General features: G+C 37.7%; 1 protein-coding gene across 1 annotated transcript; it reads left to right on the top strand.

The window, feature by feature from the left end:
* Positions 1-779: 779 nt before the first annotated feature.
* On the top strand, positions 780-22,409 carry LOC106058013 (sortilin-related receptor-like). The gene is made up of 12 exons (XM_056027579.1): positions 780-807; positions 5,300-5,470; positions 6,790-6,900; positions 7,971-8,087; positions 9,110-9,226; positions 10,670-10,744; positions 11,931-12,044; positions 13,499-13,615; positions 16,181-16,297; positions 18,330-18,446; positions 19,050-19,157; positions 22,078-22,409. The coding sequence occupies exons 1-12, from the start codon at positions 780-782 to the stop codon at positions 22,242-22,244; spliced, it is 1,359 nt and encodes a 452-aa protein (XP_055883554.1). The 3' UTR covers positions 22,245-22,409.
* Positions 22,410-23,955: the final 1,546 nt, after the last annotated feature.

Below are 23,955 nucleotides of genomic sequence, written 5' to 3'. Positions count from 1 at the left end.
AATCTTCAAATACAAAAACAAAATTTAATAAACAAAGATAAAGGCACATTCCCCGTTCGTACGCTAGGACACATTTGTACAAAAACTCCTTCTTCCCTAGCGCTATTAGAGCATGGAATGGGTTGCCTGAATTAGCCAGGAAAACCAGTGACTTGGCGGAGTTAAGATCATTGGTTAATATGCATGACTAAATGCATGACTCGTAGGACGTAATCATCTTCTTTTTTTGAAGTAACGTCTGTGTCATATAAGATAAGATAAGATAAATTATCTCCAAAGTATAGTTGAATCACGGACCTTACACTTGGCAACGCTTTCTAGCAATGACAAGGGAACCAAACTAAACTGATCAATATATATTGAGGCCCGAGGCTCCAAGACAAACATAGACCGCTATACATTGCACAACTTTTCTGACTCTTCTCTAAAGATACAACAGGGCGACACTATGTCTACCACACCGTCTGCTCGTCTGTTTTCCACACTATTTGTGGTATACCTTGTTTACCACACTATGTTTACCTCACGCTATTTGCCACACCATGATTACCATATCATGTTTACCACACTATGTTTACCTCACAATATTTACCACACCATGATTACCATATCATGATTACCACACTATGTTTACCTCACAATATTTACCACACCATGATTACCATATCATGTTTACCACAATATATTTAGGATACCTGCGAGGACGCAAACTGTAGGCATTGGAGACAAATAGATCATTGCCACGTCTAAATAAGGTCTAACAGACATGTGACGTGGCAATGAACTATGGGTCTCCACTTGCCACAGGTCAGTGTTCGGACCATCTATGACGGTTGATCTCGGTCTACCACACTATGATTACCATGTATTGTTAATCTGTGACATTTCACAAGAGTGAATGGGCCATCGTCCCTATGCAAGTTCTAATGTGACTAAATAAGTCAATCCTTGATACAGAGGTGCGGTCAGAGGCTGGGTGTTTGTAGTCATAACCAGTGCTTTTTTTTTTTTGTTGTAAAAAATGGATGCCGGTACTCAGTGATGGATTGCCTAAATTTTAACTACTAATAAATTAATAATAAGCTTCGTTAAAATGCAAGAAAAGTTTATTTTTTCACCACATTGAGGGGGGTGCCGTCACAGGGGGGCCCTGATCATAAGACACTGTGGCGCCTTCAGCCTTTTTCCTACCTCTCGTATACGCACACTCTGTGATCCAGGGCCTCTCCTTCTTGCTGACTTTTCATAATCTTTGAAAATCTTGACATCTTTTAAGTCTACTTCATGCATTTAGATTGTATATAACAAGGCCTCTCCTTCTTGCTGACTTTCCATGATCTTTGAAAATCTTTACATCTTTTAAGTCCATCTTACTATAGTATACACACATGATATCTTAATCAAATACTTATTTTATATAAAATATTTGTGTTTTTTTTTCTAGTGTATGAAATTTTATTTTCAGACGGGGAGAGTCATTGAAGGGAGGCAACAAACATAATTACACTTTTTCAGTCTACTTAATGTCTGTGTTGTAAAAGTTTAGGTTTAAAGAACAAGATTTAATGTTTTTATTAAAACCTACTTTTGTCTCATGTATTTCTGTCATCAATGTCAAGGACTTTCACTGAACTAATTTTTCAACAACATGACATTATTTTAAAATGTCAAAACAGGTCAAGGTTAAATTCACATTCCTTTTATCTTGCCTTACAATTAATATCCTTTATATTGTAACGAAAGTGTACACACAATTCCAACACAACGGAGTGTGACTCTAATTTAAGACTTTTCCTTGCAGACGTGATCTCATGGTATATCCAGGTGTTGCATCGCACAGAACAAAAGAGTCAGTAGAAGGAACACCTTTTATCCATTACAAAAAATCTGTAGACCAAAAAAACAAAATCTCTCGTAAGAAAGAACAAATTAAGACGAAACAAAGTTATCTTTGGCTTTTGGAGCACAATTGGTTACGATTTTACAACCACCTCTTTCAGATACCCAATGGAGTAACAGAAAATGAGCTCCATTAAGAATTGACAAAACTGCCCCATATACCCTCCCACCTCCACCCACCCGACTCCTCCAAAGGAATCAATCATCCAAAACCAAATAGCCAGTAATAAAAATAATTTATATTTAAAAAAAAATGAAATCTTGATCATTTCTCTGTGTCCCATTGGAAGATACTGCACACGTGACAGCTTTCTTGCCGCATTCTTTTTATCAAAGATTTTCATCGATGGCGGAAAAACTATTAAAAAAACCTAGCTTTTTGGTGTAACCGGTGTACGGAATAAGGAATGTGCTCCTAAGCTAGGTTTTTCTGTCAAACGTTTTATGACACTTTTTTGGGGCATTTTTTTAGCCCATCAGAATGAAGGTTTCCTGAGTTTTTTAATTGGTAGACGGTGACAGGTTTATTTGTATTATAGTTGGAAACATTGAAGACATTGGTTTATTATATGGATGGCTGCCTGGTCGTGCGGTTAGCGCGCTGGACTGTCGTTCGGATTTATCGACGGTCGAGGGTTCAAACCCTGCCCGCTGCCATCCCCCGTCATCCTGCGGGAGGTTTGGACTAGGAAGTAAACTATCTTCAACTCTGAAGGAACATCCGAAACATGTAAAACATTTTTACAAACATATCGTGAAAATCTCCATCATATGTCGCTAAGCTAGTCCTGTTGTATTGTCGTGACGTCGTTGTGCAGTGCCATTATACTCGAGGATAAAAACTATTTTTTTATTACAAAGCTTATGTTAACTCACTTTGTCTGTTTGTCTGGTAAAATTTTGTACACATCATTTCTCCCAAACCCAATCTTGGATTAAGCTGAAATTTTGCGCAATTATTTCTTTTACCTGACAATACAAGAATCAATAAAAAAAAAAAATTGACCAACTAGTTAAATAACTATTGTTTATCAATTATTTTGGTTGGTATTTTAAACAAGGGAGAGAAATCATACTTGACAGATATGGTGGTATAAGTTGAAATAGTCCACTTGAGGACTCTTTAGCCTTGAGTGAACATTTACTTTTCCCCGAGGGCGAGGTGGCTGAGGGGTTAAGCGCTTGGCTTCCGAACCTGGGGTCCTGGTTTCGAATTTCGGTGTAGATTGTGATTTAGAATTTCGGCATTTCTATGGCGTCCCTGAGTACTGGGTACCTGACTGTCGTTGGGGAAAGTAAAGGCGGTTGGTCGTTGTGCTGGCCACATGACACCCTGCTCGTTAACCGTTTGCTAAAGAAACAGACGACCTTAACACCATCTGCTCAATAGATCGCAAAGGTCTGAAAGAGAAATAATGTCAGGTACCCAGTAAAGCTGGTGGACTCTGAGGCGCCCAAAGATCCCGAAATTAAAAATCCCAGTCTTCTCCAGGATTTTAACCCGGGACCCTTTTTTCAGAAGCCAAGCGCTTTACCATTCGGCCACAGCTCCTATATCGTACATAATTACGTTTCATATAATATTTGTTTGTTTTTAATGTATTTATCTTATTCTTGTTCCTTTTGCTTTGCAACTTTGTGTATCTGGTGTTTTATAGTACAATCACTAGACGCGAACATTGACAGATCTTTTTAATAGCTACTTATCTTTGGGTTTTTTTTACTGGTGGGAAGGGGCATAAATGCAGTATCAAAAATGTAACACCAAAGGGCACCGCACTTACACTGAACAAGATACAAACGTTGGTAAAATGGAATAGAGTGGCTTTACCGTTTGAGAACCGCTAAAACTAGATAGCGAAATGGTCGTTGTTTTAGAATGTAGGCTACTACATGTACATTTTATTTTATTTTCGGAAGGAAATAAGTAATACTATTTTTACTTTGTTGATCTTGTTTGTTTTATTTAAATCCTGCAACTATAAGTTTGGAATCCTAGGTACACATCTAGACGTTTGATGAGAATAAAATCATTGCTTCATTATTTCTTTCACATTTGTAAATCGTGTCACTGTATCTATAATGTATGCATTGGATTGGATGGTTTCTCTTATCAATGCTTCCTTGTCAAACTAAACTAGATTTAAAACACTGAAACATACACTGAAACATACACTGAAACATACGTATGTACGTTACAAGCGTGGCTTTTGAATCAGCAACACTGCAGTACACTGCAATACCTGCATTTCAAAAATCGATATTACAATAATAGGAAATAGTTAGAATAAGCAGTTTCGGCCCCATCTTTGACATCCCCCCACCTCCCACCTTTATGGAAGCATAAGATTGTTCTGTAAACATCTCATTGTCTAGTCATCGAATTTTTATAAAATATTGGAGCGTCTTATACTTGAAAGGAAACGAAACAATTAGAAAATCTTCTTATCACAGTGACTCAGTTTTGTTTCCCAGTAGATAAGGTCATGAACTTTGCCAAATGTCTTCATGGGTCTTGTGTCTTTAAACCTGACAGGTTGGGAATAGTCGAACAGAACGTAGAAATGTTTGAGACACTTTTGAGCTACAGAATAGATTCCATGGTAACAGAAGAAGATCAGGACATAAAGTCATGACCTTTTTTGAAACGTTGGCCAAAATCTATAAATATTTAATACGTAATCATGTCTTCATATACTCCAAGTAGCTGGCCTTCTCCATTCGACCCTTGTCTACCCAATCCTTCATTTGGGCCAGGAGTTGTTTGTATTTCTACAACATATTAGATATGATAGATTAGAGTCCTCGTGGTGTTTGTAGTGTACAGTACATGCATTTCAATTTAAAAATTCAGTACAGGTCTTTTAGTCTTTTTGGTCTTTTCTTTAATTTATAAATGTCCTTTTAAATGGAGGTTTGGACGATGTTCATGGAAACTGGGAGGTAGGGGGCGCCAATAAAGTACGATGCCCCGGGCGTACCTTATGCTCACTACGCCTCTGCTACCTACATTTTATGATTGCTTAACAGTGTCTATCTATCTATCTATCTATCTATCTATCTATCTATCTATCTATCTATCTATCTATCTATCTATCTATCTATCTATCTATCTATCCATCCATCCACATCCATCCATCCATCTGTGTGGCTGATTAAGCAGTGATGAGAATATAGGACTACCCACCCTTAATGTCCATCTATTATAAGCAAATTGAATAGGTCATTAACATGGCAATCAACAGTAACACTAATATACTAATTCTTGAAAGCCATATTTTTTTAGAACTCTGTAACGTGAAGATTGTTATATTGTTACAAAAAAAAAGAAAATTAGACCAAGAGATCTTATCTCCAAACAGAGACAAACTTTTTGATTTTTTGTAACTTATATAAGCAGCATATGGGTTTAAGTACACACACAGCAAAGTGAAGACACTGGCGAAGCTTTTCAATATATTAACAAAAAATGATTTCAGTAAAACACATAGCTCTTGTCTTGTGTGTGTTGACAGCGTTTGTCTTGCCAGAAAGAATGTTAAAGACATCTTTAAAAATCAAGCCAAAAGAGGTGAGTAGGAAGATTGAATTACCTTTTGAAACATTTCCAAGGCGTGAACTTTTCGTTGATCAAATGCACTTATTATTATTATTTTTTGTTTTGTTTGATCATTTTCGAGGCGCGGTGGTTGATCGGTAAAGCACTTGGCTTTCGAACCGGGGGTCTTTGGTTCGAATCCTGGTGAAGACTGGGAGTTTGAATTTCGGGTTCTTAGGGCACCCAGCTCTAATGGGTACCTAACATTAGTAGGGAAAGTAAAGGCGGTTGGTTATTGTGGTTTCCACATGACACCCTCGTTAACCGTAGGCCACAGAAACAGATGTTCTATACACCATCTGCCCTATAGACCACAAGGTCTGAAAGGGGGAACTTTTATTTTGTTACTTTATCATTTTCAGGAATTTTACAGCACTGAAGGGGGAGGAAGGGTTGGGTAGGGAAGTGCTGAGATCAAAGTATTTCAAGATTTGAATTAGTTATTGCATTTACTTTTTTCTTTTTAATAAAGATTCAGACCAAGAGAATGTCAGTCTGGACTCTGGACCTTTCCAACGAGCTATACCTGTTATTTACATTTTAAATTACGCTCACTTATTCTAAGTCTAAGTCTATATTACAATTTGTCGTTAATTGTTGACTACACAAGGTGCCCAGCTTGAAATAATTAAACTGAATCGGAGTTTGATTCCTGCAAGTTGGCTTGATAATTAGGGCTTGAGGCGATCAAATTGTCTACAGCAAAAGCCCTAAGATTCTGTAATGTGTGCTCATTGCATATATGTTCCCAAACGAATCAAAAGCATGTTGATTCTAAGGCATATCGAGACGGAACAGTCATAAAAAAATAGAAGACATTGTTTCTCCTTCTTACCAGCAGCGGGGGCACCGTGCGAATGTTTGAGTTAGAATGTTGCAATCCTCATTTCTGGGACGATGTCTGAAAACAATATAGGACATTGGATGTCACTTCTCAAGCTTATAGAGCAATATAGAGCAAAAGAAAATCACAGAACAAATGTAGAGGTTTTCTGGTGGCGTAGTAGATGAGCGGTAAAGCGTTTGGGTCTTGGGTTCAAATCTCATTGAAGACAGGTAAGTCGGGAATAATGGACGTCCCCAAGTTACGGAAAGTTAAATGGGTTGGTTTTTGTGCTGGACACCCTCGTTCACCGTCGGCCATTAAAACAGATGACCTTTGTATAATCTACCCCCATAATTTTCAAGGTCTAAGAGGAGTGTTTTATTGCCATTGCGATGGAGATTGTTTCTATGGCGACTATATAATGTCATGGAGTGTAATGTAATGTAACTTTCTACTTCTTCCACAGCTGGATGCGCTGCTAATGAGACACCTTGTAAGAATGGAGAGTGTGTCCAGATAGACTGGATCTGTGACACTGAAAATGATTGTATTGACGACTCCGATGAGATCAATTGTCGTGAGTGAAATTTGTTTTTCTGTTTAATGCGGAATATAGGTACCATACTTATTTTAGTACCATATATACTTTCATTTTAACGGCAAGAACTAAGACTGTTTTTCTGTTTGTTTTTTTTTAATTATTATTTTTTAATCTACAATTCCTCCTATTATCTGGCTTACTGTACATGAACTAAACACGGAAACTAGACACTGGGTGGACGGGTATTTCGAAAACATCTCAAACGATTTTAAGGAAATTGAACAGCTAAAGTGTATCTTTGTGAAACTAAAAACCGAATTAGTCTCTCATTAAAAACTTTCACGCACGTCTTTTAAAAAAAACGTTTTATTGACCCACGATTCAGCGGGAATTCCCGCACTCGACTCGAATGCTTGTATTAAGTAAAGAGTTTAATGAATAATTACACGTTCATGAGCATTTTGCGCACTGGTTTACGTGGAAATCATGAACTGGGCTGTAAATACAAATTAAAGAGCTTCATTGTGCGAAGGTCAATCCTTCTATTCTGGTCATTACAAGAAATTAAAGGAATGACAGATTATAGGAGGAATTGTTTGTTACTTTTTTATGTGTTACTTGTTTGTAAATAGTGTAGAAACTCACACCAACACTGTCGTGAATTTGTTTATTTAATAGTCGCCCCTAGTGTTTGTTTACATTTGTTAGACTATGTACTGACTATATTTCGTGTCATGATCTTTACTATGTGTGTAGTTGTTTGTCATTCAGTGTAATAAAGCTTTAGATGTAACATGGTTTTTGTGATTGCTGAAGTACGACAAACACACATACGAAAAACCAACAAAAAAAAAATAAATGCTGGCATTGTGAACTACTTGCTAAATCTAAAATTTCACTTCAAACATTAAATTATTGGATCTTGCTAAATCATCGTCTCTCTCTCATGAATCTATCATTAGCAAACACGTCAAGTCTTTCTAGATCACTTGATTGTATCTATTTGCTAAAACATCAAGTCTGTCTTGAATCTATCCATAGCTAGAATACGAAGTCTCTCTTGAATCTATCAGATGCTCAAATTGAAGTCTCCCTCTTTATTCCAGCAAGGGACTGCAGTGGTGAACACCAACTGAAGTGTAACAACGGACGTTGTATCAGCAGAGAGTTCCAGTGTGATGGCGAAAACGACTGTCACGATATGACGGACGAGACTGGCTGTGGTAGGTTAGGTTCATTTCACAGACACATTGGAGTGAATACTTCAGCAACTCTACTCATCTCTACTTGTCATCCACTTAGCAACTTCCTTTCATCCTTTTATCATCGTCATGCAACCCCTTTAGCACCTTCTTGTAATTCCTTTAGCACCTTCTTGTAATTCCTTTAGCACCTTCTTTTAATTCCTTTAGCACAATCTTGTAATTCCTTTAGCACAATCTTGTAATTCCTTTAGCACAATCTTGTAATTCCTTTAGCACAATCAGGTAATTCCTTTAGCACAATCAGGTAATTCCTTTAGCACAATCAGGTAATTCCTTTAGAACAATCAGGTAATTCCTTTAGCACAATCTTGTAATTCTTTTAGCACATTCTTGTAAATTCTTTAGCACAATCTTGTAATTCCTTTAGCACCTTCTTGTAATTCCTTTAGTCAAATCATTTTTTATCAATTTAGCTCCTTCGTGCAATCCCTATCTTAATAGTCTTAAAGTATACTGTCACAGTAGTTCGCTCGTTTTTATTTTTTTATACTAGACTCCCCCCTCCCTTTTTTTAGCGTTACGGCTAAGTAGATTTTTGTTAAAACATGTAGGTCAATGTAGTATGGTCCAATCACTTTTGTGAAGCAGTAAGAAGGACGGGAAGGGAGTATCAGGGAGAAGGTTTCCGTGCTGAGTTATTGAAGTACTTATAAAAAAAAGGCTTTATTACAATGTTTAGCGAACGGCCTAAATAGTATTGTATGCATTTGGTTAAAAATTGATCTATTAACAATTAATTACCTCATTAAGTCTAACCAATTCATACAATTTCATTAATCGAAAGCAGGGTTTTAAAATAAAGTCTTTGTATAAATCTAGTTTGTTTTGTTTTATTTTTCGATTCGAGGCGTTATGAATTTATTATTATTATATTTTTTTACCTTCTTTCCCTCACTTGATGATTTGATCTGACAGTTTAATTCGATAATTTGAACCAATTAGAAAAAAAAAACGACTTCTACGTGCATTTTGTTCCTCAGAGAATGTCCAGTGTGGTGTGGGTGAGGTCAAGTGCTCCAACTTCCTGTGTATTGAGGCGGAGTGGCTGTGTGACGGAGACAACGACTGTGGCAACGGATGGGATGAACAGAACTGCAGTGAGTACTAGCTGTGCACCTCCACATTGTCCTGATGTAACACACTCTATTGGAGGCGCGGTGGCTGAGTGGTAAAGCGCTTGACTTCCAAACCGGGAGTTCCGGGTTTAAATCCTGGTGAAGACTGGAATTTTTTTAACCCTTTCAGGATCTTTAGGGAGCCTCTGAGTCCACCCAGCTAAAATGGGTACCTGACATTAGTTGGGGGAAAGTAAAGGCGGTTGGCCGTTGTGCTGGCCACATGACATCCTCGCTAACTGTGGGCTACAGAATCACATGACCTTTACATCGTCTGCTCCATAGATCAAAAGATGTAAAAGGGGGAAAAAACTCGCTCTTTTAGATTCTGTCTTGTATTATGCGTTGCTTGTACTTAAACCTCTGTAGATCAAAGACAAAAAGTTTTTATAAAATTAGTTATTTTGACTACAAATTCAGCCTCAAGATAGATGGCTGTATGAGCGTGTGGTATGCGCCTTGGACTGTCGACACGATGGCCCGCTTGTTAGTAACCAGCCCGCTTCCATGGCTGCAGTCTTGGAAGTATGGGCTAGGGCCGTGATAACTTCCCTTTCTGAACGAAGTTTTCAATTTAAAACTTAAGAAAACGTTTTAAATATCTTACACTTACAAATATGTTGAAATGTCTGATTCTCCTTTTACAAAACAACTTGTTTCCTAATAAACATGTTTCCTTAGGAAGCTAGGCGAGCTTGGTGGTACTTTTGTGCGTGCCTATTTCTTCGTTGTGTTCTCTTTATTTTGTTAAAGGTGGGAAGCGTGGTTGAGAGGCCAAGTGCGCTTGAACTTGACTTGGCTACCTAGAAGGGTTCGGCACCCCACTTGGGCAGAGTTGTGTTTACTGAGCGCCTAAAGGCAGCACGGAAAACCAACTCCTAGAGTAAATTTTCTACGTTTTTTTCCATTATTGAAAATTAAAAAATAAAATTTAGGCCAGGTTCTTTTACCGGAAGTCAATCGTGAGTCAGTGTAATTACCTATTTATCTTAAGTATTGCTGTAAATTACGGCACCACATTTTTGTTTCAACAGTTGCCTATCATTCACCTTCATCTATCCACTACTCTATTTAACCGTTGGTTACCACTCATAATCAGTCGACCACCTTTCTCCATTTCCTTCTGTCTTTTCCCTGGGATATAATTTCTTTTAATGACAGGTCCGTCCATTCTTTTATGTTGTCTTACCATCTCTTTCTCTCTGCCTTTTCTTATTTTCCTGGTACTGTTCCTTGAAGCAAGGTCTTTGCAAGCCCTGAGGACCTAGTGATATGGCCATAAAGGTTTAAGTTTGCGTTCTTTGTCTATCAATACGATTGATTAAATATCATTTTATCTTTGCTGAAGTAACAATTCAAATATCTGAGTTAAATAATGGCCCCCTCTTTTAACATTAACATAGTTATTGTTCTTTATATCCGTAGCGTCCACCAGTGGAAAAAGATCTGCAAAGAAATTCATGAAGAAACTAGGCAAAGAAAGTGTATATAGAAGACAAGGTAATCTTTTTGTTTACGTCCTACTCTTCTAGCATTATTTAGATTACAGAGTGCTGCAAATTATTCATAAAACACTGAACCATAATCTTCAAATACAATAACAAAATTTAATAAAATACTCTGAAAGACACAACATTGTGTACTCTCCCACATCCAATATGCTAGGACAAATTTGTACAAATGCTCCTTCTTCCCTAGTGCTATTAGAGCATGGTATGGGTTGCCTGAGCTAGCCAGGAAAACCAGTGATTTGGCAGAATTTATGTCATTGGTGTCATGACTGAATGCATGACGCGTAGGACGTAATCATCTTCTTTTTTGACTTAACGTCTGTATTATATAAGATAAGATAAGAATTGCATGTTTTCTGCCCCAACCACTCGATAAAAATTGCTAAGTTAGTAAAGCGACTGGTGCTGAACTTAGCGGCAATTTCAAACAGGTGTTTGGGGGAAACGCTGAGCTCAGACTGACATGAGCTTTGCAAGCTCGTCTGTGGTGGTCACGAACAAATGCTATAATGGATCTGCCGCCATTGAGGTACTTTGTCTAACCATTTCCCAAACGGTGGGCCTGAACTAGTTGTATAGAAGGGATCTCCTGTCTAGGATTCAGCCCTGTTCATATGGTGTTTAGTATGGCGCCTGTAGGAGATGCAGATTTCTATTTAAAAGAAAAATGGAAACTCAAAGCACTCAAATGTTTAATATTTAAGGCAATGCAGACCGATCTTAAACACATCTTTAATTACGTATGTACGAAGCAGAAATATATTATTAAGAGCACTCGAGGTCAATATAAATTGTATTTTCCTAACAAAGTTCTATAAGAGACCAAATGATTAAAATCTGATAGTTATTAATTCATTTCTCTCCATAATATAGTTTATTTATGCCTGAGATAAAACATGACATGCTTTCCCTGTATGAAGAACTACCTAGTCATTAATAAATGCGAAATTTATCTCAGATATGGGACTGATTATATGAATATTCAATTTTTATTGAATCTATTATATAATTATATAGAATCTATAGACTATAATACCTTTGCACGTCTACTAACAGAACCGATATAATATTAATTTGGTTAATATTGTCTACAGCTTTCATGAAATGCAATACAAAAACACAAAACTATATTCGTATCTTAACAAATTTTATGCAAATCATAAAAATGTCCACAGCGTCCACATGTGGTGCCAATCAGCACCAATGTCAGAATGGGGCCTGCATCCAAGAGGAGTGGGTCTGTGACACTCAGGAAGACTGCACCGACAAATCTGATGAGGCCAACTGTGGTGGGAATTAACAATGAGTAGTCTCTTTAATCATTTTTAAAAAGAAAAAAGCCAACAACTGTATGGTCTAAACTTATTTGACTTATTGAATCCACTGTCATGTAAATCTTGGACGCTAACAGCAGAACTAGAGAGGCGGATCCTAGCAATGACGATTAGTTCATTCAAAGAATTATTAAATAATTTGAAAATTGAAATTGCGATTAGCATAAGGTAAAAAAAATGGGCCTGCATAAGGTTTTTTTTATATAATTAAGAAATGCTGTTATTGATTTCACTTATTTATATTAAATCTATAAATATCTTTCTAAATAAGATATTTTCTACTTCCCTCTTACTTAAATGTATTCTTGAATCTGTTGACCGTCTGTCTCCATTCATCTTTGTCTTTCGCCTTTGATAGAATTTATTAAATGACAGATCCGTCCATTCTTTTATGCTGTCCTCCCATCGCATTCTCAGTCTGCCTCTTCTTTTTTTTTCTGGTATTGTTCTCTGAAGAAAGGTTTTTGCGAGCTCCTAAGACCTTGTGATATGGTCATGGAGATTTAATTTGCGTTTTTATTTTTTTACAGTAGTTAGCAGATCCTCTTAGGGTCCGATCGCTGATCTAATCCAGTCTCTAATGTCTTTGATTGTGATGCGGTCTTTGTATGTGATACCTAGGATATTTCCGTAGCATCTCAGTTCCATTGCTAGGATCCTATTATTTAGTTCTGAAGTCAGTGTCCAAGATTTCGAAAGCTTATAAGAATGTCTAGGATCCTCCTAACTAGTTCTGAAGTCAGTGGCCAAGATTTCGAAAGCTTATAAGAATGTCTAGGATCCTCCTATTTAGTTCTGAAGTCAGTGTCCAAGATTTCGAAAGCTTATAAGAATGTGACATAACTACGGAGCACATCAGCCTGATATTAGTCTCGAGGGCTAGGCCCTTGTCTTTCCGTATTGTTTTGAGTTTTGTAAATGCTGCTGTGGACTGTACAATTGTGGCCAGAAGTTCAGGTTTAGGTTCCTTCATCTGAGACGATAGTTTCAAGATATTTGTAACTATAATTGTAGAATGCCTAGACATTTTATAGAATGCATAGGGAGAGTAGACCTACTTTGCCCCCAAAACGCCAGGCTATACAATGTCTGCATTTCGCCGATAACATGATATTATATACCGGCACCATTTTGAAAAAAATATTACTTTTCTTGTATTTTAACGTGTTTTTTTTTCCTTCTATAAATTGTAGTGTACTTTTAAGTTAGAAAAAGTTCTTTATTTTATAATTGTACGTTACCTGTGTGTCAGTTTGTCAGATCTTAAATGTGCGCTAGTCTATGTTTTGCTTACACCTAGCAGCGCCATCTATACATAAATACCTCAATGATTAATTTAATTCGAGCTACGCCAGCCTGATGATGTTATCGTATATGAGAGATTCCTTCCCGCTGAATGTTTATTTCAGTCACTGACTGCAGTGGGGAACACCAGTTCAAATGTACCAATAATCGCTGCATAGCCAAGGAGTTCCAGTGCGATGGTGACAATGACTGTGGAGATATGTCTGATGAAATTGACTGCCGTAAGTCTTGCATAAGTCATTATAGCATTTTATATTCGATCATTTTTAGGTTCGATCCTTTTATATTCGATACTTTCTACATTCATTCATAATTAAGAGCTACATAACTGCTCTGTAGTTAGTATAAAGGAGGTATTATCTTTTTTTAGCGGCCCCCGAAAGGGGAAAAGACGCTATTAGTTTTGTGTGGCCTGTCTGTCCGTCTGTCCGTCCGTCCCGTTTAGATCTCAGAAACTAGAAGAGAAAATGAAAATCGGACATCATGATATTTTAGATCATTCAGAGTTCTGATGCAACGGCTACTTTTTTCTTTTCCGAAAGTGAACGATCTATTTTTAAAATTGTATATGCAAACAGATTTTTTAAAAAATTCCACCAATTTTCAATGAGAAAAATTCAGGAGAATTTTGTCTTATTAAAAAGTTTACAAACTTCTTCATTAATAAATCAAGCCTCATTCATAGATTCGCGCATAGGTACAAAAAAAAATGCATCTAAGGTCACAATTGAAAAAGTATCAATGAATCATTATAAAATAGATTTTCCATTTATTAACTAACTCATGAAATAGAATATTGATTTAGATGTTGTTCTTAAAAAAGAATTTTAATACGAACTTCATTTCAATTGTAAGTTTTAAAAAAAACACCGTCATTAGGCTATACACTTGACAACAATCTAAATTACAATAAATAGAGGCCAGACATAGATCTAGATTTAGATTTAATTGTATTAAACAATTTGAACAAAATTTACATTTATAATCCATTAAGAAAATAGTATATCTTCTAACAACTTAGGGGTGCAGATTTATTTATTATGTAAGCAGTAGTATCACATCAAGAAGTGAATCTATAACCCAGTAGTAGGCCTACTAATTCTGATCATAATATTAACCTATTATAGATCTAGTAGATCTAGATTCTATTTATAGATTTATAGATCTCGTCTAGATTCTAGTCTAGATTAGGCTATAGATTTAGTTCTTGATCTTTAACTAGAGTCTTTATAGTCTAGACCTAGTCTAGGATGGCTGCCTGGTCGCGCGGTTTGTGCGCTGGACTGTCGTTTGAATTTATCGATGGTCCCGGGTTCAAACCCTGCCCGCTCCCATCCCCCGTCGTCCTGCGGGAGGTCTGGACTAGGAAGTAAACTATCTTCAACTCTGAAGGAACATCCGAAACATGTAAAACATTTTACAAACATTTTCTAGACCTAGTCTAGATTGTAGATCGAGATCTAGATTCTAGATCGAGACCTAGATAGATCTAAAACTTCAAGAGTCTAGATCCAGATCTAAACTGGATGTATATCATGTCTAGAACTAGTCAAGAAATCTAGATCTTGTCTAGATCTAGATTCTATATATATTCTATATTCTGGATCTAGTCTAGACCTATTAAGTAAATAGAGTCTAGAGCGATTAATGATCAGATTAGTAGGCCTACTAATGGTTAATAGTAAAGTCCTACTAGCCTATTCTGTTCGTATGGTAAACCTGTTAAGTTGTGCAGGCCCTTTTTTTTTATTTCTTACTAAGTCTACTTCAATATATTAATCGAAATTGTTGGGAAGAAGTAGGTATCTTGGAGCAGTGGCGTCATTTGGGGGGGGGGGGCGAGGGTGCGGTCCGAACCAGTCGACACCATTTTGGGGGTGACAAATAAGTTGCAAAAATTATAGCTTGGCAAAAGCAGACACATTGAAACAGATAATAATGGAATCTCGAGATATATTTTGGAGCAGTGGCGTCACTAGGAGGTGGGGGTGTGAGAGGTGCGGTCCGCACCAGTCGACACCATTTTGGGGGTGCCAACCAAGTTGGAAAAATTATAACTTGGTAAAAGAAGATACATGGGAAAATATAATATTAAAATTTCTAGATATATGCCAAAATATGCATTGACACATCTAGATGGTATTTGAAGTGTAAATGATACAGCACAACGTTATACCATTTGAAGTATAACCAAAGAAACCTGTTTATTCGATGTTAAGTCTGTTTATAATTTTAATTAAGTATTATTGTAAAATGTGCAATAACAATTAAATAAATGTTATTAACATTGGGATTTGACATTTGAGTAAAAATTTTAAAAAAGTAGGTAATCAGCTCACACTGTATCGGGAGGTTTCTATGCTGATCTTAGGCTAATCTGCTTATTCCAGAAGAATTATAAGAGTCTTATCAAGCACTGTTTGCTTTTATGTAAAAATTAACCCAAATTTCTTTAAACGATTAAATCGTTGGTGAATTTGATTGGGACCGCCTCTGAGTTTGTGTGATAACACAAACTCTCGTTGTAATCCTATTAAAGTAAATTTTAGATTTTTTTTTGTTTTATGTTAGATTTTTTTGAAAAAAAATGTTTAAAGTATATTTTGGGTTTTAAAATGTATAAAAAAGGAAAGAGGATCCTCTGATAGGCCAAATAGCCAAGTCCACACAAACACGGAATGGTGAACGTAGTAGACAGTTTTACTTGACACTTAAGTCATAATAACGTGGCCGGAATAATAACATACTGTAGCCTCCAAACTGAATTATGTCGTTTCCATTGTTAGATAAGCTTGAGTGCTCCGCTGGGGAAGTCCACTGCGACAACGGGCTGTGCATTGAGGCCACGTGGCTTTGTGATGGAGAAAATGACTGCCGGGATGGCTGGGACGAGAGAAACTGCAGTAAGTGATGACGTCATTTCTGATTATTACTAAGTGTTGATATTATATCGAAAGCAAAATACCCTTCTCTGTCTCTCTCTCTCTCTCTCTCTCTCTCTCTCTCTCTTTCTCTCTCTTTTCTCTTTCTCCTTATGAAAGACATTAGAATTAAACTTTCTATTTAATTAAGTACATCTTGCTACACTGTTCAGAAGTCTGACGACAAATTTTAAATTTCCTTGTAAATAATGGGGGTGGCTGTACGCGTCGAATCTTTGGCCTCAAGATTACGAAGAAGACGCCAAGCTTTGGAAGTATCCCGAAGATCCAGCCTGTGACAGGTATCCCTCCAGAGGTCCGCCCGTACAGGTTGGGCCACCTGGCCTTCCGACACAATGTGTTAAACTCTTTGGGGCATTCAGAAGTGCCCTTCTTCTGCGCTCTACGCCTCGCACCTCCCCCTGGCCCTGACAACTCTTATCTGATTCTCGGGACCAAGCTGGTCTATGCCGTGTGCCGGGATAGGTCTGCGGGATATATTTCCTAGCCACACCCAAAATCGCTGCACTGATTTCGACGTATGTGGAATAGACTGTACCTTCCTCCACCGCGATATTCGACAGGGCGTTGTTTTCCAATTCCGCCCCGTACGCTGGCCAACCAGCCTTAGTGTAGTGCCTAAACCTGTAAGCTTCGGATAGAAGGTTTCGCTACCCATAACCCATGTCCTTGCAGTCATAATTAATCATTGGAAAGGCTTCGGGATTCAACCCTGGGGAAAAATCATAAGCCGCCAACCCTTAGGCAGCACTCAGTGCTACACCATGGCAGAGCCTGCATCGGCACTCGCTGTTCCTTTGGATATCCATCAGCTGCGTGTAGAGCTACACCATTACGACCAGGCATTTCCATGAGATGATCCTTAGTTTTTTTGCGACTGAAGGAGGCCATATAATAAATATTAATTTGTGTATCAAACGTTGATTCCGCGGAGCGTACAAATATCTTAATTTTTCTTATTCCCGTTGATATGCTTTCAGATTTATTACTATCACTAGCATTATCCACCGGCTACGCCCGTTGATATGTTTTCAGGCTACATATTGTTTCCCCCTTTCTTTTTTCTTCGAACTTATAATAGAAATACTTGCATGAAAACTGCAAGATAACCTTCCCCCGTAAACGCCTTTGCCCGTGACCTTTATTATCTCTTACAATGAATCGGAACAGCCTGAATGAATCAGAACAGCCTTTTTATAACTCCCCCAGACATGTACTTTTCCCCATAAATTCGAGTATCCCTTCATGAAAGAACTGGGATGAACACTCCACGTGAAAATCGCACGTGATATTATACATGTGATCATCATGAAAGAACTGGCGATAATTCGGTGACGTTTCTGTCATTTTTTCGAAGACCTTTGGTGGCCTTATATAAAGTGAGTGTCAATGTCCAGTACTAGTTTATTACGAGTTTATTAGAGCAGTTAGACGTTTCGTGTCGCCAAGTATTTGGTGCTCATTTATTAGACTAAATCTATTAGGTGTCACGTTCTTTTGAACCCGAGCTGTCAAGTTCTTGAGGTGTGTCATATTTTAGAGTGTTTCCAGAGAGCCAGATAGAGTGTCATAACTATAAATAGTCCATTGATTTTGAAGAATGTTAATAATAACACAAATTATCTAGTACTTTTGTTTATGGTGGTAGGAAAAGTTCATTCTAGGCAGTGGCGTAGCTAGGTATTTGGTGGCCCGGGGAGCCTGACCTCTTTAGGGGCCCCTGCATTTTGACATTCGACACCATACCATGAGATAATGGCGTAATATTTAATCTAAAAACAAATTTAGGACACCTATTTAGGGGACCCTCAGGTGGGGGTCCGGGATGATTTTCAAATTTGGACACCCCCCTCCTCCCGCCCTAGTTACGCCACTGATTCTATGTACTTCAGAGGTGTGTTGGTTGCTGTCTATAAGTCTGGATGAGACCCATGTTAATTAAGAACTTGGTCTTTAAAACTAATTGCATGTCGTGGATGTCTCTATCTGCTAGCCGGCTCCTGCTCTGCCGCCCAGTTCCTGTGTATCGACGGCTCCAAGTGTATCGACGGCAGATGGAAGTGTGACGGGGACGATGACTGCCAGGACGCTAGTGACGAGCGTGGCTGCAGTAAGTGGTTGGCCATATTTTTGACATGCGTTCGTTAATGGTGACCTTCTGTCGGGAGAACCGTTGAGATCTATGCTTTCCTTTACACTCATAATTGTATGTTTTATAATGTACAGTGCTTATTTAGATTAGACTGTCTGAAACAGGGTCTAGTTAAATCATTAAAAACTGAGAACAGAAATTAAAAAAAAATTAACATTGATTGAAAATAAAAAGAATCAGAATGGATTAAGCTGCCATAAAGGATACATGTTTAGCAATATTAAATGTCTTCGCAAAGAGACGGACATCGTACAGTTATTATTAAAGGAAGACAAGGACGAACACAAAGAAAAACCCAGATGCAGTAATCTTTAAAGACTTAAGAAGTTTGTTACGCATTTTTTAAGGCCAAATAGATTTTTTAAAAATATTATTATAATCCCTTCAGATAATGTGAATGTTTGCTTTAAATGTCGGGATCGCATATTTACTAAACTAATCATTATAATTAGAAGTAATATTTTCAAATAAAACGGAAAAGGTTGTATTTTATTAACATAGTTTGAATCATGCAACACAGGAGCCTAAGAAGTTTATTTGGTTACTAATTGACTATTTCAGCTTGTAACGCCAACCAGTTTCAGTGTAAGAATGGACATTGTATTGACCAGAGTTGGCAGTGTGACGGAGATAACGACTGTGGGGACTTCTCGGATGAAGTTCAATGTCGTAAGTTCAATTCTCGTGATCTTTGTTTTTTCTATTTAGCGACAATTTGTTTTTGAAATTAGAATTAGATCTTTGGTTATCTTGAGGCTGGCAAATGGAAAGGCTTACCTTCGACATTTCTGAACACTCAAAAGCCCACTGATCTCTAGTTTAACCACAACTACTGCTTTCGTTAGATTTTGTACGGATGGCAACAAACATTTAATATATCTATCAATAATATATGTATCACTAATATATGTATCAATAATATATGTATCAATAATATATCTATCAATAATATATCTATCAATAGTAAAGTTCCCTCTGTCAGACCTTGCGATCTATAGGGCATATAATGTTAAGGTTAGGTTATCCGTTTCATTGGTCAGTTGTTTATGAGCAGGGTGTCATGTGGCCAGCACAACGACCAACCGTCTTTACTTTCCCCAATTTAAGTCAGGTACCTATTTGAGTTGGCTGGACTAAAAATCGCGAAATTCAAAGTCCCAGTCTTCACCGAGATTAGAGCCTAGGATCCCAGGTTGGGAAGCCAAACGCTTAACCACCGCTCACCCTAAACCATTTAATGTTGCACCGAATTTTATTTCTATCTTCTTCTTCTAGCCAGAGTTTCGCTGCTGAGGTGTAAAAAATATGTCTAGAGGTAGAAGGTGAAAGATAAGCCATGTAAATTGTTTGTGATAAGTTCTGTTGGCTCACCTTCAGATGGATGCATTGTTTGTGATAGGTTGCCTCACCTTCAAATGGATGCATTGTTTGTGATAAGTGGCCTCACCTTGAAATGGATGCATTGTTTGTGATAAGTTGCCTCACCTTCAAATGGATGCATTGTTTGTTTGTGATAAGTTCTGTTGCCTCACCTTCAAATGGATGCATTGTTTGTGATAAGTTCTGTTGCCTCACCTTCAAATGGATGCATTGTTTGTGATAAGTTCTGTTACCTCACCTTCAAATGGATGCATTGTTTGTTTGTGATAGGTTCTGTTGCCTCACCTTCAAATGGATGCATTGTTTTTTTTGTGATAAGTTCTGTTGCCTCACCTTCAAATGGATACATTGTTTGTGATAAGTTCTGTTGCCTCACCTTCAAATGGATGCATTGTTTGTGATAAGTTCTGTTGCCTCACCTTCAAATGGATGCATTGTTTGTGATAAGTTCTGTTGCCTCACCTTCAAATGGATGCATTGTTTGTGATAAGTTCTGTTGCCTCACCTTCAAATGGATGCATTGTTTGTGATAAGTTCTGTTGCCTCACCTTCAAATGGATGCATTGTTTGTGATAAGTTCTGTTGCCTCACCTTCAAATGGATGCATTGTTTGTGATAAGTTCTGTTACCTCACCTTCAAATGGATGCATTGTTTGTGATAAGTTCTGTTGCCTCACCTTCAAATGGATGCATTGTTTGTGATAAGTTCTGTTGCCTCACCTTCAAATGGATGCATTGTTTGTGATAAGTTCTGTTGCCTCACCTTCAAATGGATGCATTGTTTGTGATATGTTCTGTTACCTCACCTTCAAATGGATGCATTGTTTGTGATAAGTTCTGTGGCCTCACCTTCAAATGAATGCATTGTTTGTGATAAGTTCTGTTGCCTCACCTTCAAATGGATGCATTGTTTGTGATAAGTTCTGTTGCCTCACCTTCAAATGGATGCATTGTTTGTGATAAGTTCTGTTACCTCACCTTCAAATGGATGCATTGTTTGTGATAAGTTCTGTTGCCTCACCTTCAAATGGATGCATTGTTTGTGATATGTTCTGTTGCCTCACCTTCAAATGGATGCATTGTTTGTGATATGTTCTGTTACCTCACCTTCAAATGGATGCATTGTTTGTGATAAGTTCTGTGGCCTCACCTTCAAATGAATGCATTGTTTGTGATAAGTTCTGTGGCCTCACCTTCAAATGGGTGCATTGTTTGTTTGAGATTTTAACATACTAACATTTTCATTTCGCCACCTAGCACATGTACACATCAACCCAGCTAACACATGTACACATCAACCCAGCTAACACATGTACACATCAACCCAGCTAACACATGTACACATCAACCCATCCAACACATGTACACATCAACCCAGCTAACACATGTACACATCAACCCATCCAACACATGTACACATCAACCCAGCTAACACATGTACACATCAACCCAGCTAACACATGTACACATCAACCCAGCTAACACATGTACACATCAACCCATCCAACACATGTACACATCAACCCAGCAACACATGTACACATCAACCCAGCTAACACATGTACACATCAACCCAGCTAACACATGTACACATCAACCCAGCTAGCACATGTACACATCACCCCAGCTAACACATGTACACATCACCCCAGCTAACACATGTACACATCAGCCCAGCTAACACATGTACACATCAACACAGCTAACACATGTACACATCAACCCATCCAACACATGTACACATCAACCCAGCTAACACATTGTACACATCAACCCAGCTAACACATGCACCCATCAACCCAGCTAACACATGTACACATCAACCCAGCTAACACATGTACACATCAACCCAGCTAACACATGTACACATCAACCCAGCTAACACATGTACACATCAACCCAGCTAGCACATGTACACATCACCCCAGCTAACACATGTACACATCAACCCAGCTAACACATGTACACATCAACCCAGCTAACACATGTACACATCAACCCAGCTAACACATGTACACATCAACCCAGCTAACACATGTACACATCAACCCAGCTAACACATGTACACATCAACCCAGCTAACACATGCACACATCAACCCAGCTAACACATGTACACATCAACCCAGCTAGCACATGTACACATCAACCCACTCTGTAATCACTTGTATTTACTCAGGTGTGTGCAATCTTTACCTTTCTTCTCCCAGCGACCTTACACCCGAGTATCTGCAGCGACATGATGACAGTGACTGACTGCGCCCTGCTGAACGAGTCCGTCAACCCCGTCTGCTTGGACCCTGAAGTTGGACACAAGTACTGCCGGAAGTTCTGTGACTTGTGCTTGAAAGACTCTACCGCCACTCACCCTCACTAAGAAGGTCACTGTAACCTACTCATATACAGGAAACACCCCTCTCATAATTCAGTTAACATTATGTATAGAATTATGTTGATAACCTCTAGGAACTGATGAACGCAGCTATATGGACGAAAGTTTTGTATTTTTATTGACGCTATTAAATGATATGTTCTCTTTAAATGTCGATATATTTTGTTGAACTGATTGATTGTTCCGTCCATTGCATCATTACAGCTAAATATAGAAAACTAATAATAAAATTCCTATTATAAGAAATATTGAACTAAGTACTATGAAAAGCGGTTTGTTAAAATGAATGATGTGATTGAAATGCGGTAGGCCTATAATTTCACTTTTGCTGACGAGGTACACAGTTTACAAGATGAATGTAAGACATGCTAATTTAGTGAGACAGCTTTAGTCTCAAAGTGTTACGCTGGTCCTGACATTAAGTTTCATGCAACAGCAACTATACATTATCATGATAGGTGGATACTTGTTTTGTTTCCTTGGGGAGGCTGTAAACTCAATGTAACATCCATGCAATGTAACACACTTCTTTCAGTTGTATAGGCCCACCATCCGCATAATCCAAACAGATAAATCCTTATTTTATCAAGAGAGATAATCTCCCCTAAAAAATCGTATATGGAAGAAGCCTTTATATATATATATAATATAAAAAAAATATTTAATAGACATTCAATCAAAATTTTAAACATAATGATAGACTGGTAACAAAACACTAAAATAAAATATTCAACGCATGTTTTTAAATGTCTTATGCCAGAGCACAGAGCACTACGTCTATCATTGACATAACAAACTCTCCACAGACATTAGGTCACGACAAAGCATTTATTGACAATTGATCAGATACAAATTGTTCACAAAATAGTATGCATGCGTATTTAGGTGAAAAAAAAAAGTTTAAAAAATATTCACCAGGCAAAGTCCAAAGATGACCATGAAACTTTTCTTTCTGACGTTCCTTTCCCAAACCTGGACAAAAAAAAGAGGTAGCGCCCTCTTAGCCAGCGTGGTGTCTGAGTGATACAGCACTTGGTTTCGAATCTTAGTGAAGACTTGAATTTTTAATTTTCGGGATTTTTAGGGTGCCTGACTAAAGTTGGGAAAAGTAAAGGTTGTTGATCGTTGTGCTGGCCACATGACACCCTGCTGGTTTACCGTTAGCCAAAGAAACCGATGACCTTAACACCATCTGCCCCATAGATAACAGCAAGGTCTGGAAGGGATACTTTTTTTTTTACTTTACCTTTTAACCAGCTAGGGGTCAGGGGAATCTGTGTTTGAGCTCCAGCTTCTAGCGTGTACCTGCACTATGAGGTGCAGTAATACAATCGCATGGCGTCTGGGGCACACAATTAAGTAACTCTGATCAAGATCTTATTTTTTTTTAAAAATCTTTTTAAGCCAAGGAAAAAAAAACATTAACCTGAAGGGAGATAACTGGAGAAAACAATCTTGTCGGGAGAAGTTAAAGGATAGTTTCCCCTGTATTAACAACTTCAGCAGGGCAACTTTCAACTTTCTTACAAAAAGCGTTTATAGATTATATATATATTTTTTTTAGTTTTCCTAGTTCCTAATCAGAAAGAATATTCTATGAGAAATACAATTGAAAGTAGAAAAAAAGATAGAGAGAGATAGATTAGAGAGAGAGAGAGAGAGAGAGAGAATTATATAGAGAATTATATATATTATT

Source organism: Biomphalaria glabrata, chromosome 4 (assembly GCF_947242115.1).
Source record: "Biomphalaria glabrata chromosome 4, xgBioGlab47.1, whole genome shotgun sequence".
Classification (NCBI taxonomy): domain Eukaryota; kingdom Metazoa; phylum Mollusca; class Gastropoda; family Planorbidae; genus Biomphalaria; species Biomphalaria glabrata.
This window is presented reverse-complemented; position numbering and strand designations above follow the sequence as displayed.

Excerpts from the sequence above, each read along its gene's own strand:
- LOC106058013 (XM_056027579.1), top strand. The coding sequence starts at position 780 with ATGAACTATGGGTCTCCACTTGCCACAG. Across the intron at positions 10,745-11,930 it reads AAGTGTATATAGAAGACAAG|CGTCCACATGTGGTGCCAAT; the intron begins GTAATCTTTTTG and ends AAATGTCCACAG. Across the intron at positions 16,298-18,329 it reads CTGGGACGAGAGAAACTGCA|CCGGCTCCTGCTCTGCCGCC; the intron begins GTAAGTGATGAC and ends TCTATCTGCTAG.